At 44.7% G+C, this 18550-nt stretch overlaps 1 protein-coding gene and 1 long non-coding RNA gene across 3 annotated transcripts; one reads left to right on the top strand and one right to left on the bottom strand.

Moving 5' to 3' along the window:
• Positions 1-1555: 1555 nt before the first annotated feature.
• LOC122495395 lies at positions 1556-6670 on the bottom strand. 2 transcript variants are annotated; one of them, XR_006300431.1, is made up of 3 exons: positions 6515-6670; positions 4739-4843; positions 1556-2264 (listed from the first exon to the last, which is right to left on the bottom strand). It is a non-coding gene; the product is annotated as an uncharacterized LOC122495395 (long non-coding RNA). The 2 variants fall into 2 exon arrangements; XR_006300432.1 differs by lacking the exon at positions 4739-4843.
• Positions 6671-6813: 143 nt separating this feature from the next.
• On the top strand, positions 6814-17382 carry EFCAB1 (EF-hand calcium binding domain 1). The gene is made up of 6 exons (XM_043601038.1): positions 6814-6955; positions 12197-12355; positions 13088-13192; positions 13866-14017; positions 14303-14407; positions 17274-17382. The coding sequence occupies exons 1-6, from the start codon at positions 6898-6900 to the stop codon at positions 17331-17333; spliced, it is 639 nt and encodes a 212-aa protein (XP_043456973.1). The 5' UTR covers positions 6814-6897; the 3' UTR covers positions 17334-17382.
• The last annotated feature ends 1168 nt before the right edge of the window (positions 17383-18550 follow it).

Below are 18550 nucleotides of genomic sequence, written 5' to 3'. Positions count from 1 at the left end.
GGTGCCAGAATCCCACACTAGTTAATAACAGGGCAGACATCGGGCTCAAATCTATCTGCATCCCAGAGTGCTAGACTGATGGTGGCTATATTTTGGTCACTGTTCTTCCTGTCGGCTGATTTTACTTTAATAAAAAGTAACCATGGCCTCTCAGCAGCATCCAGAACTGCTTGCATTTTTCCTTCGCAAGACGTTGCACAGCTTGTTGTTACCTATGTTTTCAATTATTTCAGCAGCAGCTGTCTTCTCACTCAGTGGCGGGTGCCTTCATCTTGAATCTCCATGTCCCAGCTAATGCTCGGTTCATGGTGAGGGCTTCATACGTGGCTGTTGACTGACCAACGGAATGAACAAATGAGCGAGTGCATAGCATGAAGGTATACACCCCTCTTCAGTCATCTTCTCCAAATGCAGACCATTACTCTCTGCCTTTAAGACGATGGGACAGAGCAACAAGGGTAGATGCATTGTGCCCCAGGCTTTCTCCCTGCCAGATTAACTGTGACCTCCTACCAGAGCATCTCTGGAAAGGATGGCTAGGACCCACTGTCTCTCTGTGCTACTCACTTCTGTAGACAGCCCCTGCTTTCCTAACAATACAGGTCGTATCTCATCATCACGTTTGGATGAGTGAACAAATTGAGCCCTCCTAACGTGAGATTTTAGGGAGCGTTGCCTGAACTAGCAGGTCCCAGGGAATGAGTTTCTTTGTGGAAGCACACAGCTCAGGGTACATTCTTCCCAGACTAGCACATATACCATTTTACCAAGTGACTTTACACCACGGATGGTCAGAGCCTAGCAGGCAGGAACTGGGCATAATTTATGAGTACCTGATGTGACGCACTTGGTACATAGCAGGCACCCAAAATATCGATTAAATGAATGAATAAATACACAAGTATGCCACGTGGAAACTGACCCAAATGAACTTCCTGGAATTTGTATCATTAAAAAAAAAAAGTCCTCCTCTCTAAAGCAGAATGAAACAACATCCACAAATATAAAGATAATAATGGTGGCCACCTCCTTTCTACAATTTTGAGTGTGAAATTGCCTTTCTTGATTTGTTTTTGTTTCTACTACTACAAAGACAATGCCCTTTTGATGTTCCTAAACGTAACCCCATTAAAGATTAGATCAGAGCAGGAAGGGTTTTCTTTAAACATAGTCGCAATTCTCAAGTGCTAAACAAAGTGTGTTAGGAGTGGCTGGATTGCCCAGTAAACTATTAATTTCAATGAAAAGCCAGAAAATACCTCACTACAGTCTTCTCTGTCATCCCCAAGCAGGGAGAATAGAGCAGGGCTCCTCCAGGTACAACCTGTCCCAGGTCAGCCATTGGGTATATTCCCCACCAATATGGGAGACAGGTTAAAAGAAAACTATTCCAAATTCCTTCCTGTAGCATACTACAAATCTAGAATGGGGATCGCAGGGAATTTGAATGACGAAAAGATGAGGTAGCCACTTTGATGTTGCAGAGGAAATCTTGCTTTTGCTTGGATGATTTGAAATCTTGAACAAACATACAAAGATACCATGACACGTTAGATTGATATGGGGTCAGTGTTTTATAGATCAAAGTGTGCAACTGCTGACATTTTCATAAGGTTCGGCGTAGTGAAGAATCTGTGGAAATAGGTGGAAATCAAATTTTATTTTTGTCTTTAAGAATCTCAAAGCCAGAAGAATCTTTAGATGAAAAGAAGTCCAACTTTATTATTTTAAAGACTATGTTTGTAGGATTAGGTATGACTGAAAGTATTTGCAAACCCCCAAATATAAATGGGATAAATGAGATAAAATCTTATTGTACATTCCTGTTCAGGAGTGCCTGCAGCATTAAGAGACACAGCCCCTTCTAGTTTGCCCTTCCACTCTGAGTGGCCCCAAGCTTCCAGTGAACCTTATGGTATAAGATGGCGGCTACAGCTCCAGACATTAAATACATAGGGATTGGTCAGAGAAAAGGCTTACATAGAAAGCAGAGACCAGATCTTGGAGACCTGTGGAAACTGTACTATTTGGGTGTGGACATGGTCTTCTTACAGGACCTGAGAAGTCATGGAGCAGAAGGAAGACACAGTTGGATCAGTGCAAATCCTCCTGGCATCCGTGTGGATGGCTTTGAGAAGCTCGCGATGGAAGACAGCAGGCTAATGCAGGGGCTGGTTGGGCCAGCCAGTGGATGGGAGAGCCAATGGATGAGGCAGGAGGCGCACAGCGAGGAAGGGGGCACAGCCTGCACTTTCTGAAAAGGCCTATGAAGAGAAAGGAAAGAGCAATCCAGTAAGGAAGAGATGATGTGGGTCAACGGGGACTGGCTTCCTTCCAGCTGTGAGCAAGTGGGCACGAGACCATGGGCAGCCTGTTCTGTGGGGTGTCTACAAAAGAAGCAGGCTTCCGAGGAGAAAAGGCTCTGTGTACCGATCGACGGGTTGTGTAAGATGAATGTTCACAGTCAAGAAGCAATTTGTTGAGCACGGGTCAGAGGGGTTAGAGAGATCTAGGCTAAGAAAGAGAGTGTGATGGGGGTAAGATTGTTTAGAGATAGGCAATTCTGGGAGCTTCCTTCTCTCCCGGAGTGATCAAGAGCAACAGAGGTAGAGAATGTGGTCTCAAATATTTGGACTGGTTCCGGTCATTTTGTGGTCGGCACTGGCTCACAGGGCCAGGCAGTGCCGGGTGTGGTCTGGGAGAATGAGCGTGGCCCTTTTCTGCATGGGAGGTGTGTGACAGCTGCAGGGGGCCATGATTTGTTCCAGGATGGTACCTGGCACTCTAGGATCCCCTGGGAAGGACTATCTACTGTCCCTGTTGTGCTGTTGTAAATAGCACAGCCACTATGACCTAGCTCTGGGCACCCACGACCCAGCACTCAGTAAGGAGCATGGCAGGTCCCTTGGGATTTCTTGGTCGGCTCTACCGGGTGTAGAGAAACAGCTTCCTTATTCAACCTGATGACATTATTGCTGTTGCAATTACTTATCATGTGCCACATCTAATTTACAACGTCATAGAAGAAGATAAGAATCCTATCCTTAGTAAACCTTAGGCATTTGCATTACCCACAAGTCACTTGACCGTGTGTTTTTAAAAAATGCTAGCTAGAAATGTGTTAACACCAGTGAATACAAATGTATTTTGGGAAAAGTTTTCTTTAGTACGTAGCCCTCTTTAAAGGCCCTGCTATCCCTTCAAAGGGGCTCTTCTTGATGGGGTGTTGCGGGGAAACTCAGGGTTCATTCCCCACTCAGGTAAATTCTCACACCCCCTCCCTTAATACAGACAACATAACATGGACTGTGTGGCCAAACTGCAGAGATATAGACAGAAAGATGATAGATCTAGAAATCCAGAGACAAAAATAGACATGAGTATAGGAAGAGAGAGAGATTACGTCATTTACAGTCTAGTGGGGAGGAGAGATCAGAGAAAGAAAGTAATCACTCACTGTAGCAAGTGCTAGAAAGAAAATGGTCCCGGGGCAGAGAATGGTCCTGGGGTAGAGAGGGATTCACTTTACACAGTGAAGTCAAAAGCTCTTTGAAGGGAGTTGCCTTTGGAGATGGGTGAGGAATGTGCAGAAATCCTGGGGCAGAGAGCTGGGTGGTTGGAGGTGTTGAAGGCAGCTGGTCACAGATCATAGCAGTAAAGACAAAGTGGCAGGAGACAGCAGTGGAGATTCAACCACCCAAACAGTTGGTTAAAGTCACCTCTGAATTTCTCATCATTCTCTCTACATAATGAAATGGGTAAAATTGAATTTAAGTTATGTAGATAACTAACCTTTATATTTTTCTTACATTAAGGTAATTTCATAATAGATTTGTAATTTATTTGGAAATCAATTCTATGATGTCATTTCCTGAACAGCTTCCAAAAGCCTTCATCATAAAAGGTCCACGTGAAGTAAAAGGCTTTCATCAATTCAAGGTTCAGGTTATTTATCATGGCAAAGTTCCAATTAATTGTGAGTCAAAGGGAAGACTGTTTTGCACACAAAATTAAAGGAAACATTTACAGCATTGATAGTCACTGTAATGTACTTTTTTATTTACAAAAGCATCCATCTCAAAGTCGAATTTTGGAAAGTTCTGTGATCTGGTCACGTGCGGAAAAATGTGTGCACAGATTAAATGCAGTTTTTTTTTATTATTATTATTCTATGATTGATCGACTTGATATGAAGTAACCGTTCAGGTTTAATTGCCTTACTCTGAAAAAGGCCATGAGGGGAAAGTGATCCTGTGTCTACTCAACACAAGCAACTAAAAACTACAAATTGGAATTTCAATTTGCTTTGACATGTGATTAACTGAGTCTTATCAGGCCTACAGCTTGTTCCTAAAGTCTAAAAAGATTACATTCAAAAACGTCACAAGAACATAATGAACGCACTGAAGATTTCCAATATGCTGACAAAACACTCTCCTAACAAATACCCTGCCCACTGTCTTAGAGAAGTTTCACATAATAATGCCGTGGGAAATTTTTCACTAAAAGAACAGCATGGATGAAAAGAACTTGGGGAGGGGGACATACGGGAGAAGAGTGCCTCACAAAGTTTTCTTCGCAGGTTAAAAACTTTTTGCCTGGCAGAACAGATTGGGCTCTTTTAATCTCAACCTCCTGTGGTATTGTCCTTACACCAGACTTTCGGCCTTAAGGGAAGATGGTCCTAAGCCTGAAGCTTGTGAAGAAAGAAGTGATTAGCTCAACCGTAGATGCTCACCAACAAGCTCTCAGTGTATGATGTCTGCAGAAACACATCTGGACATGCCCATCAACGTTCTCCCCACTGATGGCGGCCCGCTCCCAAGATGGGCCAGCAGGGAGTCTGATCAGAACACCTCATAGGTAGTTTTTTTTTTTAATTTTTTTTTCAACGTTTATTTATTTTTGGGACAGAGAGAGACAGAGCATGGACGGGGGAGGGGCAGAGAGAGAGGGAGACACAGAATCGGAAACAGGCTCCAGGCTCTGAGCCATCAGCCCAGAGCCCGATGCGGGGCTCGAACTCACGGACCGCGAGATCGTGACCTGGCTGAAGTCGGACGCTTAACCAACTGCGCCACCCAGGCGCCCCGGTAGTTTTTAATAGACCTACCAACACAACACAGGTGGGGCCCACGGATTCCCTTCATCTCTACTGACCCTTGTCTTTTAAAATGAATACTGCAATGATCTCTATAAATGAAATATTTGCTACAATGCTGTCATCTAACAAAAGCCACAAGTGTTTCACAGGTAAGTGTAATTAGAATATGTCCAGTCCTCTCCATTTGTTCTCTACAATCTGATCAGAAGCGTCACAGCTGGGGGCACCTGGGCGGCTCAGTCGGTCAAGCGACCACCTCTTGATTTCAGCTCAGGTCATGAGCTCACAGTTCATGGAATCAAGCCCTGCGTCAGGCTCTGTGCTGACAGAGCAGAACCTGCTTGGGATTCTCTCTCTCCCTCTCTCTGCCCTTCCCCTGTTCCAAAATAAATAAACTTAAAAAAAAAAAGTGTCACAGCTGCTAGACAAGAGGACATATAGGAATGCTATTTAACCAGAGAACTGTTGCAAACTCACAATTACTATCATTTCATATTGGTTAACTGTTCTCAGAGAACTTGCTTTAAGATACCCCAGTCCCTGCCTTCACCAAGCACCCTTGACTCTGGTTTTAAACAGCCTCCCAGTTCTTCATTTGATAAACAAATGAAACAAGGAGAGGAAATCAGAGACTTCAACCCTGGAACCATTTCATTCTGGATTGTTACTCATGGTTGGCAGAATTTTTCTGCTTTCAGCCCGACAATGACATTATGTATACTATGAAATAATTTGTTTTCAAAGGCATTTTCCCCTCTGCTGTAAAACCAGGAGACAGACTGGAGAATACTGTAGGTTTTGTGCTCCCGGCTGAGCTAACCCATTTTATTGCTGTCTTAATTCCAAGAGGGTGTCCCATCTGTGATTAAGAGCAGAAAATCCTCCCACATTAAAGGACACAGAACCTGTCTTTCAAATAAGTAAAGGACCGATTTTACTGGGATATTTTTCAGAAAAGCAAGGTTGGGTTTTACCCCACAGCCAAGTGGCAGTTGTCAACCTGTCTGTTTGGGAGGCTGCCTCTTTCACTAGCTGAAACGTTGCCCGAGGCTTTTTCCAGATTCCACCGACAGCCTCCACCCCCACCTCCGAGAATGAAGGAGGGTGGGAGAACTATTCCCAACTACTTTTGCTCCCGGCAACATTACCAAAATTGTGAAGCTACCTTGTTCCAGGCTCCCTCCGGGCATCACAGCAGAAAGACTGACAACCAAAAAGAGTGGCTCAGCTTTAAGGGCAGGCTCCTCACCGTCCTACACGCCGAAAACGCTCGTCGGGCTAACACACCTGCTAATTCCTGAGGCTCCTCCCAGCTCCCCCAGATCTCCCCGAAGATCTGAAGCCTCGCTTGGTGCCACGCGCCCCATCCCGAACACCCCTTCTGGCCGCGTGCACAGCACACTTTCAGACCTTGGGGACTCGCAGTGCAGTCCCTCCAAGGGGCTGTGGGCCCAAAGGACAGCGACAGGGCTAAAACTCCGACGCCGGCAAACAGCAGACCCTCCAACTGCCCCTGCCGGGGCCCGGGAGGGACCAACGCGCCCAGCCCCGGGGCCAACAGGCGGCGTCCGGCCGTTGCCATGGCCACGGTGCGCGTTGGGACCGCGCACGCACCCCGCGCGCGCCGGGAGCCAATCGGCAGCCGGCCCGGGCGTTGCCATGGCCACGGCGTGTGTTAGGGCCGCGCGCGCGCGCGCGCGCGCCCGGCGGGGGCGAGCCGGCCCAGCTGCCCCGGGGCCCGGGGACCTCGCGCCCCCCGACAGCCGCCGCGGCCCGATTCCCGAGCGCCCGGCATGAACCGCAAGAAGCTGCAGAAGCTGACGGACACCTTAACTAAAAATTGCAAGCACTGTAAGTAAGAATGGAGCGAGTGCTGGGCGAGCAGAGCTCCTGGCCAGGGCGCAGGTCCAGCCCGGCACTAGTGTCCGCGGTTCGGCCCGCTTTCGGGCTCCAGTCTGAATGCCCGTGGAGCCCCACTTTCCGTGCCCTCAGGAGAAGTCTGGAAGGGAATCCCCGGGGCTACCTCGAGCCGCCTACCCACGCTTGCCCATGACCTTAAGGACCAGTACGCAGGTATCCGGGCGTCTGGCACTACGCCCCCGTGCAGGCACTCACTTGCTTCCCAAACTCTCTTCTGAACTTGCCTGTCCATTGTAGAACTGTTACGTATATACTGGCAGGACACGTGCGCTTTTCGCCTCAGACACGTGTATAAAATAGGTACTGGAACCCACCAGGTTCAAGAAAACTAGAGCAGCCAGCATGCACCTGCTTTCTAGCTCTTTGTATTTTTTATTTCTTTTATAATATGAAATTTATTGTCCAGTTGGTTTCCAGACAACACCCAGTGCTCATCCCAACAGGTGCCCTCCTCAGAGCCCACCCCCCACTTTCCCCTCCCTCCACCCCCTTCAACTCTCAGCTTATTCTCAGTTTTTAAGAGTCTCTTATGGTTTGACTCCCTCCCTCTCTAACTCTTTTTTTCCCCTTCCCCTCCCCCATGGTCTTCTGTTAAGTTTCTCAGATCCACATGAGTGAAAACATATGGTATCTGTCTTTCTCTGCCTGACTTACTTCACTTAGCATAATACCCCCCAGTTCCATCCATGTTGTTGCAAATGGCCGGATTTCATTCTTCCTTGTTGCCAACTAGTATTCCATTGTGTATATAAGCCACAACTTCTTTATCCATTCATCAGTTGATAGACATTTAGGCTCTTTCCATAATTGGCTATTGTTGAAAGTGCTGCTATAAATATTGGGGTACAAGTGCCCCTATGCATCAGCACTCCTGTATCCCTTGGGTAAATTCCTAGCAGTGCTATTGCCGGGTCATAGGGTAGATCTGTTTTTAACTTTTTGAGGAAGATCCACACTGTTTTCCAGAGAGGCTGCACCAGTTTGCATTCCCACCTAGCTCTTCTTAGAGCGAGTAAACTGGCGGGATCCAAGTTCTGGAAACTTACCAGGAAATCCCTAAGGGAAAAACGGTTATCGATAGCTGAACATCCATAGGAAAGATGAGTTGAGTGGCACAAAAGCCTGTACCTCAGAGCAAGGAAGTGTGTCTAGAAACCAAAGAGCTCTACAAAGCTAAACACACAGTCAAGAACCTGCTCCCGGCTCCAGACTTAGACTTTGCAGTTGCTGCTGGGGTTGCCAGGTAAAGGAGACCGCAGGCGACAAAATGAGCACTTGTTGAAGAGGTCTGCTCCAATCACACATTCCAAAACACGGTCCTAGAGTTTCACAGGCAACTTTAGAATTGTATCCAGAACTGTACTTGGGCGAGGAGGCACGAAGCTAGGAGATGGTTTGCAATGAGAAAGATCCGTCTGATGCACAAGCTTACAAATTGTTTTGCTGATTGCAAAACTAATGGCCACTTGAGAAAATAGGAGAAGCCGTAATCCCAGGACCACCCCCATTGTGCAAAGGAGGAACAAAAAGGTGTAATGTAGTCCTAGAGACTTAGGATCTGGTGTCTTCTAGTTGTACTTAGTATCTAAATACAGCTCCCTTTAGTGGAGCGTCACTGTAGCTAAAAGTTAGGGTGTGTATAAACATCTGAAGCTTCTTAGTAAAAAAGCCATCCTATAACGTAAGGGATTATTATCGTTATTATAATCTGGTGAGAGTTTTGTCCTGTTGTTTTTCTCAAAATAATTCCATTTGAAGGGGAAAAAAAAAACAGATCTTAAAACATCCAGTGAACATTGTGAATAAACAATGCAGTGACTGCTATCCACAAGGCTGAATTTGATTTCGTCCCTGTTCAGTAAGTTTACAGTGTACTGTGAACCGTCAAAAGGTGGATGTATTAAAAGGCAAGTGAAAACCTGGCAGGTAAAACAGCCAGCTCTTTTTCCTTTTGTCCTTACATAAAATTTTTAAAGTGGGCCTGAAAAACCTAGATGATGACTAGTTCAATTCTATACAGATAGTTACAAGTCATGGACATTATCATTAAAACATTGTTTGCGGGGCGCCTGGGTGGCGCAGTCGGTTAAGCGTCCGACTTCAGCCAGGTCACGATCTCGCGGTCCGTGAGTTCTAGCCCCGCGTCAGGCTCTGGGCTGATGGCTCGGAGCCTGGAGCCTGTTTCCGATTCTGTGTTTCCCTCTCTCTCTGCCCCTCCCCCGTTCATGCTCTGTCTCTCTCTGTCCCAAAAATAAATAAACGTTGAAAAAAAAAACATTGTTTGAAACAGAGAACCTTTCCCCTAAAGTCAGATTTTCTTGTACTTGCCAGATGATAATCCTACCAGGGTGAAATGGAAAAATTCTGCAGAATCAGAGAAAAAAATATCTTAAGTGATTGCCCAGCTAACCTCCCATTCTACAAATATGATGTGCAGAGCACATGTAGGCCAATCCAAAGAGGTGAAAATCAATTCTTGAATTTCCCTTGGTTTCATTTAGTATTCCATTCTAGAATTTAAGAAACATTGAAGCAAGAAAGACTTTCTTATGGCCAATCTTGGATCTTTTGGGTAATAAATTAAAGTAATATTCTTTAATTTTTATTTCAGGCATAAATGGAAAAATGGCTAATCAACATCCACTCTACTAACATTTCATATACATGAATATCATTCTTCGTGCAGGCTTTTCCTTTTTTTTTTTTCACGTTTATTTGTTTTTGACAGAGAGACAGAGCTTGAGTGGGGAAGGGGCAGAGAGAGAGGGAGACACAGAATACAAAGCAGGCTCCAGGCTCTGAGCTGTCAGCACAGAGCCCGATGCGGGGCTCAAACCCACCAACCCTGAGATCGTGACCTGAACCGAAGTGGGACACTTAACCAACCGACTGAGTCACCCAGGCGCCCCTATGTAGGCTTTTCTTCTTCAGCTACTAACAGTTCCTTTAGTTTTAGAGGGAGGGGTGTGTGTGTGTGTGTGTGTGTGTGTGTGTGTGTGTGTGTGGTTGAATATATGTAACATCAAATTTACCATTTTAAGTGTACGATTCTGTGGCATGAAATGCATTCACATCATTGTGCAGCCATTACCACCATCCATCTCCGGAACTTTTTCATCTTTCTCAGCTGAAACTGTACCCACTAAACTGTCTCTCCTCATTTCCCCTTCCACCAGCCCCTGGCAGCCGCCATGCTACTCTCCATATCTGAATTGCACCACTCTAGGTGCATCATATGAGTGAAATAATACAATATTTGTCCTTTTGTATCGGACTTCTCTCACTCAGCGGAATGTCATCAAGTTTCATCCACGTTGTAGCCTGTGTCAAAATTTACTTCCTTTTCAAGACTGAATAATATTCCATTATATGCATATGCTCCATTTTATTTATCCATTTATCCCTCGATGGTCACTTGGTTGGCCTTCACCTTTTGGCTCTTGTGAATTACATTGTTATGAACATTGATGTACAAGCACCTGAGCGCTTGCTTTCAGTTCTTTTAAGCATATACCCAGCAGTGGAGTCACTGGGTGGCCTAGTTTAATATCTATGTTTAATGTTTTTTTGAAGAACTGGTATGCTATTTTCTATAGCAACTAACTGCTCTCTTTCTCTTAAATTTATTTATGTATTTTGAGAGAGAGAGAGAGAGAGAGAGAGCGCGCAAGAGAGTGGGGGAGGGGCAGGAAGAGGGAAAGTGAGAGTGAGAATCCCAAGCAGGCTTGCACTCTCAGCATAGAGGCACACACAGGGCTCAAACTCTCAAACCATGAGATCATGACCTGAGCCTAAATCACGAGTCAAACACTTAACTAAGTCACCCAGATGCCCCATAAGAGCTCTTTTTAAAATTATAACCATTATATTGTTTTCTACTATTTAATCCATTTTAAAAGAAATTTATTTTAACATTTATTCATTTTTGAGAGACAGAGGAGAACAGAACGTGAGCAGGGGAGAGGTAAAGAGAGGGAGACACAGAATCTGAAGCAGGCTCCAGGCGCTGAGCTGTCAGCACAGAGCCCGATGAGGGGCTCGAACTCACGGAGCACGGGATCATGACCTGAGCTGAAGCTGGACCCTTAGCCGACTAAGCCACCCAGGCGCCCCCTATTTAATCACTTTTTTTTTTTTACCAAATCTTTAATTTCCCCTAATATTCAATGTTCCTCCTAAATTGTGGTACCCAAAACCAGATAATCACATTCAATCCTGTCTTGACTTGTAGGATGAGGCGTGATTTCTCCAATCCTACCTACTGTCTTCCTTTATATTCACACAGGTTTCATCCTTGATTTTTAAAACAAGTCATAATTTTGTTTTGTTCTGACATAAAATCTTTCTCCTCCCCCACCTATACTTCATATTTAAACTCCCTTTTATGTTCTTAATGCCAGGTAATCACTTCCACCTACGTACGTCAAATGAGAATTGGAACACAAATAATTAGCTCAGGGTTTATAAACACCCTTCATGCAATTATGTGCCTGGGCCAGTGTACATGTCTGTGTATCTATTTTAAATAAAAATTCCCCTTCCGCCACGATACTACTGAATCCTTGTGTGTTGATTTTCACATATAACAAGGACCATGATGGGTGCTAGAAGATGGTTAAATGCTTCTGAATTGGAAAATAGGTGATTCTGATGTCCAAAATCTGGCTTAATGATTTCACCAAAGCTGATGGGAAGTGAAAATTATTGCCTGGTGTTCAGGAGTCTGGTATCTATTCCCAGGGAAAAGTTAAGTGATTCCATAAATGCGTATAATCAAAATGCTGGGGGAAAGTGACCATCCTCAAACATTACCTTGCTTACTTTCAATTGCACCTCTACTGCCTTTAAAGTTCAGGATCCAACCCCACAATCGTTCTTCAGGTAACTTGGCTAATATTCTTTTCTTCCTAAACGTGACTGAGTGTACATCTGTTTAATATTCAAGTCTTATTCGGGGGGAAGGCTGTTTCTCTTATTTTAATGGGGAATCCTCTGTAGTGGTCACCCACTATTAATTTAAGTGTCATGAATCTTAAAACAGAATAGTCGTCTGTTGAAAACGGAGTATTCGATGGCCTTGATGTTGTTTATAAACTCATTAATGTAAAGTTTAAGTTAGAAATTAAAGATTAAAATGCATTTCTGTTACATTTTAATTTTACTTTTTCACAGTTAATAAATTTGAAGTGCAATGTCTTATAAATCTTTTTTATAACCTGGTGGGAGATGTAACAGAGCGGCAAGGTATGGTCACTGGACTAGATCGTAATGCATTTCGAAACATCTTACACATGACATTTGGAATGACAGATGACATGATTATGGACAGAGGTAAGAAGACACAATATTCAAATGGGCTACATCTAGCCATAACTGGAAAAAAAAAAAAGTTTGGAGTTTGGACATATTCCTTGGTAGGAAGCTTAATGTTCTGAATTCCCAATTTCACTTGAATATAAAAAATTAATTTGTATATGCATAGGGGAGGATCATAGGGAAGGAGATTCTACCCTCTGTATTCTGTGTATTTAAAAAAAGTCTAGCCTGAATAATTAGGTTTTCCTTACTTTATATCTGAAAGCCTCAAATAGTTCTATTTCTACTTAGTAAACATAATGAAGAAAATAATAGTTTTAAAAGGACATGCAAACTTTACATCATCAAAAGTATTTCAACAAAAATTAAGTTATAGTCTTCTGTATCATGTAATAGCATTTCTTTTCTTGAGTAAGAAAAATATAAAATAATGTATTTTATGCTAATATATCAGCATGTTTAATTACTAGTATATCCATGTGTTAATAATTATTGATTAATATGTTTAGATGCTCAGAATTTACTTTGTTCCCACAAAATATGAAGGGAAAGTGTCAAAGTTTAAATAAAAGAGTTCCCAATGTTATGTCTTAGTTCTCCCCTTTGTCGAGTGAGAACGTTGGACCATCCAATCCTGAAATTCTGTCTAAATTTTAGAAGTGAGTGGCACCAGTGTAAACGTACTTCTGAGAAAAAAAAAAAAAAAACGCAGCACGCGTGTAATGTTGTACTTGTCTCCTCTCTCAGTATTCCGAGGTTTTGATAAGGACAACGACGGCTGTGTAAACGTATCAGAGTGGATTTCTGGATTATCAGTATTTCTTCGAGGAACTCTGGAAGAAAAAATGAAATGTAAGATTTCAGGTTATTCTATTGCTTTGGACATTAGGATTAACACATCTAAAGAACTTGCCTCCCGTCTTCCAAACCTGCCAGTGAAAAGGTCTGTCTTTTGGTCGGTTAGTTTGAATCCCCCGTAGCCTCTTTTACAGAGCGAGTTTAAGGCAGTGATAAAGGTTGAAAAAAATTAATAAAAAGGAAAACCAAGAGGTCCTGGGGAGTCGTTCATGCCGAGCAAACCTGCGTAAGCATATACTATCCATGCTGACTGTGTGCGTATGCAGTTATGTATCAAGGTGTTAAGTATTTTACATATTTACCTGAGCTGTTGACCACAGAAGTAGTGAACGTTGGTTCAAGTCTTCTGATTCTTAGTTCATTCTTAATTCATGCTGATGAACTCTGCTTAAGGATCATATTTCAGTCAGTTTTTCCAAGAGCTCAGGTCGTTGTTCCTTGGCATGCTTGTTCACAGCCGAGTGAGCGTAAGGGCTCATTTTCTAAGGGTCGTTCACTATATGCAGCAAGCGTCCATGAAGCATTTACTATGGAAAGTAGATTGCCCTACAGCCTGCGGGGTTGACATGAACATCCACAATACAGATGTTGGCCTTGAAAACTGTATAAGAGCACATTTTCCCTTAGTGAGAGTATCAGACTCATAACTGGTTGTTTTTTTTAAAAGATTGCTTTGAGGTGTTTGATTTGAATGGTGATGGATTCATTTCAAAGGAGGAGATGTTCCATATGTTAAAGAACAGCCTTCTCAAACAGCCGTCTGAAGAAGACCCTGATGAAGGAATTAAAGATTTGGTTGAAATAACTCTTAAAAAAATGGTAAATGTGGGAAATTTAGGATTTTATATTGAAATTTACAGGCCAGATATGGGGTAAGGCACTAGAACTCAAATTATAGTAACTGTCAGTTTCCTGCTTGGTAAAATGAAACACTTACATTGTTGCTCTTTTTTACTATAATATCGAAAGTTCTTTTCAATTTCATTATTTAGTCTCTCATTTTCCCATCACCTTTCTCCTATCAATACTTGACCAACAAAAGACAGTCTGTGTTTGCAGGAAGCATTTTTCATGTCGACTGATGTGTGGCTGGTCACCCCCCAGGACCATGATCATGATGGGAAGCTGTCTTTCTCAGATTATGAACAGGCTGTGAGGGAAGAGACCCTTCTACTAGAAGCTTTCGGACCATGTCTACCTGATCCAAAGGTAATATCGCTTTCACTGAACAGTGACCAATACATAACGGAGAGTCAACAACCCAGGACTTGTAGGTTTGGTGAGTGAAGGATCAGATGAATTATATTCACCCACGAGGAATAGCTTCTAAGTAGGGAAAGCCCACCTGCTGGTTCATCTCACAGTACCGTTTTAGCCTAATGCCATTTTTCCCATTCATTAACTCATTCATTCAGGTAAGAAACAATTATTGAAGCATAATATACTCCAGAAACACAGATGAAAGGTTCCATGTCTGCACTCAAGGGCTAATATTTTCCTGGGAAAAGCCAGCATGAAACTAATTACACAACGGTGTGATAAGTATTACTGTAATAATGCTGACTTGTTAAGTGTTTCATCTATGTCAGGCGATGTTTATTACCTCATTTAATCCCCCCAACAATGCTATGAAGGAGGTAGTATTATTATCCTGATTTTACAGATGAAGAAAATGAGCGTCAGAGAGTTTTGGCGAGTTGCCCCAGGTCAGTCACCAGTTACGGAGTACCCTGGGCGCCCTGGTGCTCCAGTCCATAGAGATATGTGCCGGAGAGTGCCGCGGTGGTCGGGGGCATCTAATCCAGCTGGATGGAATCACTGGTGAATGGCTGGTGGCACAAGGAAGGCTCAGCTGGGTTTTAAGGCCACAATAGTTAGCGAGGTCCAAATGGAGAAGAGCAGTCTAAGCAAGACATATGCATGGGAGGGGAAGACAGGGGACAGAAAGAAGGACTGTGTTAGAAGAGCATTCAGTGTGGTATGAGACTCATGTTGACGCTAGACACGCATAGGAGAGCCAAGCCCTATGGCGCTTAGAGCTTGGATTTTGTCTTGAAGCTCATGAGGATTCATTGGAAGATTTTAAGCAGGTGGAGTGACGTGATATATAAATATTACCATATACCCGCTTCCCCAATCTCTTGGTTGTTTTATCCAGCTGCCTATTCAACATGTCCAGTAGATAATCTCAATGAACTCTTGGTTTTCCTCTAAAAATCACTTCTCTCCCATCTTCCCTACCTCAGTAAATGACATGGCTCTACACTCAGTTTCAGTCAAAAACCTAAGTCACCCTTAATTTCCCTCTTATAGCAGCTCCTACTTCAAAATATGTCCTTGGGGCACCTTCATGGTCAGTTCATGGCATCAGCTCAGGTCACGATCTTGTGGTTTTTGAGTCTGAGCCCCGCATCAGGCTCACTGCTGTCAGTGTGGAGCCCACTTCGGACCCTCTGTCCCCCTTGCTCTCTGCCTCTCTCTCTCTCTCTCTTAAAAATGAACAAAATATGGCCTTGAGTATAACCTCTCTACATGTGTGTGATTGCCAACCTAAATCAAGCTGCCACCCTGACACTCAGCCTATATCATTGGCTTTCTTGCTTCTGATGTTGCCCCCCACAAACTATGCTCTGTAACATCCAGTGTATTTGAAAACACAAATGCTGTCGTGCCTCTCTCTTGCTTGAAATCCCCAGTGTGTTCTGATGCCTGTTCGGTGGCCCCTATGTCTCTCTCCAAACCATAGTCTCCTACTACCTTCCCAATGGAAGATTCCTGCCCCTGGAGCAGCCACCTACCTGTTCTCCCTACAGAAGGTGCCTCTGCACTTGCTGTAGCTTCTTTCTGAGTGTCCTGTGCCCAGACCTCAGCGTGTCTCAGATGCTTACTTCACTCAGTCTCTGAGCAGATGCCATCCACCCTCTTAACTACTCCATCCCCTCCGCCCCCTACCACTGCCCCTTTTTGCTTTGTAGTTCTTATCACCATATAGAATGTATTTATCTACTCATTTACTTCTTGTCTGTCTCGAAACATGGATAGAAGTTCCCTGAGGGCAGGAACTTAGTCTTTTTTTTTTTCACCATATTTCCCCATATACCATGTGTAGCACATGGTATACAGTAGGTGCTTAGTAAATGCTGAGAGGATGGATGGATGGATGGATGGATGGATGGATCTCAGGAGTGCCCAATAGTGAGTTCTAGATCTGCCTCTTTCCATCTCCTCAGGAAGTACTTTATCACTGGCCTTTCTCTTTACCCTACATCTTCAACCTCTTACCTCACTACAAAATTTTGCCCTTCAGAATTTAAATTTAGCCTAATCTGAAAAATGGTGAGAGAGAGAGAGAGAGATAAGGGAAGGGAAGGGGGAAGGGAAGGGAAAGGGCCGGGGGAGGGGAAGGGAAGGAAACAGGGAGGGAAAAAGGAAAAGGCAGAGGAAGGAAGGGAGGAAAGAAAGAACCTGACTTTCATCCCACATGTACTTCTATTTCCTGTCCAACGGCTTTCTTCCTTACAGTCAAACGTCGTGAGAGAACGGTCTATATTTGTGACCCACACTACCGCGGTTTCTTCAGCCCGTTCCTAAAACTGCTCTTGCTGAGGTCACAACACCCTACTTGTTAGTAGGTCCCAAGCGCAGGGCTCTTGGTTTCTTGTCCTGCTGGCCCACATCCCTTCCCCACTCCAGCTCTCAGTGCAGCTGCTCGGCTCCGGCCGCAGCCTGGCTGTGACATCACGAGGCCTCCGGAGCCCCCATGTAGTCACCCTCTGACACCGTCCCCGCCATGAATTAAGCTCCGTTTGTGGCCACCTGGCCACCAGGCTGGAGGCTCCTCGAGAGCTGCGTCATGCCCCTTTGCTCATCTTTGTGGCCCCAGACAGAGTGTCATGTTGGAACATAGCACCGTCCCTGCCCGTGAGTGGAAAGTGCACGAGTGTCACAAGTTCCTGGTCCCCACTCTTCTTCAGTTATCTTGTAGCTCTTCGAACATGAAGGAGACATACAGAACGTTTTGCTTTCCTTACCTTTTTGGAAGTCTGTGCTAATTTGAGCACTTTTTTTTTTACAGAGCGAGATGGAATTTGAAGCCCAAGTTTTTAAAGATCCGAATGAATTCAATGATATATAAATACCTAAATGTCTGTGTTGTCTCGAGTGAGTAAAAAAGGAGGCGCATACGTATTGTTTATTTCTCCTGCTTAGCTCAGAAAGATGACGTTGAGTCGTGTGTTTGGGGCGGGGGAGGGGACTCACCAACAGGTGCCATCCAACCTTGGTGGAAGATGCAAAAGAACAAATGGGAGACAAGAAGCCCCATTCCGAGTGTGCGTTTGGCAATTTAACATTGCCAGATATCTTATCACGTAGACTGTCCGTTGAGCTGTCGTGAAACAAATCGATTATATAATCATGCAGAGGCAAATTCTCGTCATGTCAGAAAGATGCTGGGTACACACTGAAAAATCAGTGAGGCTGCTGAATTTCCTTTGGAGCGGTAAATCAAGACCACATCAGAAGAAGGAAAGGGTAATGGCAGTTAGCATTTCCACACCTTTCCGCTAGGCATGGAGGGACACTCGGAGAGCTGAAAGCGGCATGGGACCTACTTCAGCATGATGCCTGTTATTGTTTGAGGCTTTGCCAGAACAGCCTTGGAGACAGTAAGCATCTGAAGGCAGGGATCCCCGCAACCCATATTTGTGTCTGGCACAGCGGTGAGGACAGTCGCCTGCATAGAACGGGTACGCAGCCAACAGCGTGGCGGGAAAAGTGCAAAGCGCTGCAAGATACATCCAGACTCCCGGTGAGCGGAGGAGGAAGAGAGGGCCATCTCTGGGGTCACCCCGAGGCTCCTCACGCATTGCGGCCGGTTGTAAAGCCCCCTCTCTGCGCCGGATCCCTCTGCCTCTCCGCTTCAGCCCCATCCCTCGCCCCCCTCACCCCACCTGGGTGCGCCTCAGTGTCATGCCCCCACCTTTGGCTTCCCCTCGCGCACCCCTTGACAGGGAGCGCGTCACATCTCCTCCTCCCAGCCGTGAACTCCCGGAGGCAAAGCTGCTTGCTCGGCCTCCTACCGTCCAGCAGGTGCCTGTAGGCACTGGGCGCAACAGGAGAAAGATGGGGCCCGCTTAGGTTCCGGTAGCTGCCGTTCACCCCTTTCTGACCTGCGTGCAGGCAGCTGAGAGCGTGCAAATCTGCAGCTATGCCCTCCGTCCACAGGTAAACGCTCAGAGCCTACTTGAGACATTAAGTCCCTTTCGTTAACATACGTATTAAGTTTGAGCAAAAGAGTACCTTGTGTTTAAAAAAAAAAAAAAAGGACTGATACAAATAAATGGAATAAGT

The sequence above is a fragment of the Prionailurus bengalensis genome, chromosome F2 (genome assembly GCF_016509475.1).
Source record: "Prionailurus bengalensis isolate Pbe53 chromosome F2, Fcat_Pben_1.1_paternal_pri, whole genome shotgun sequence".
Lineage (NCBI taxonomy): Eukaryota > Metazoa > Chordata > Mammalia > Carnivora > Felidae > Prionailurus > Prionailurus bengalensis.
This window is presented reverse-complemented; position numbering and strand designations above follow the sequence as displayed.

Coding starts and splice junctions, on each gene's coding strand:
- EFCAB1 (XM_043601038.1), top strand. CDS start 6,898: ATGAACCGCAAGAAGCTGCAGAAGCTGACGGACACCTTAACTAAAAAT. Junction 6,956..12,196: donor AACTAAAAATTGCAAGCACT/GTAAGTAAGAAT, acceptor ACTTTTTCACAG/TTAATAAATTTGAAGTGCAA. Junction 13,193..13,865: donor TCTGGAAGAAAAAATGAAAT/GTAAGATTTCAG, acceptor TTTTTTTAAAAG/ATTGCTTTGAGGTGTTTGAT.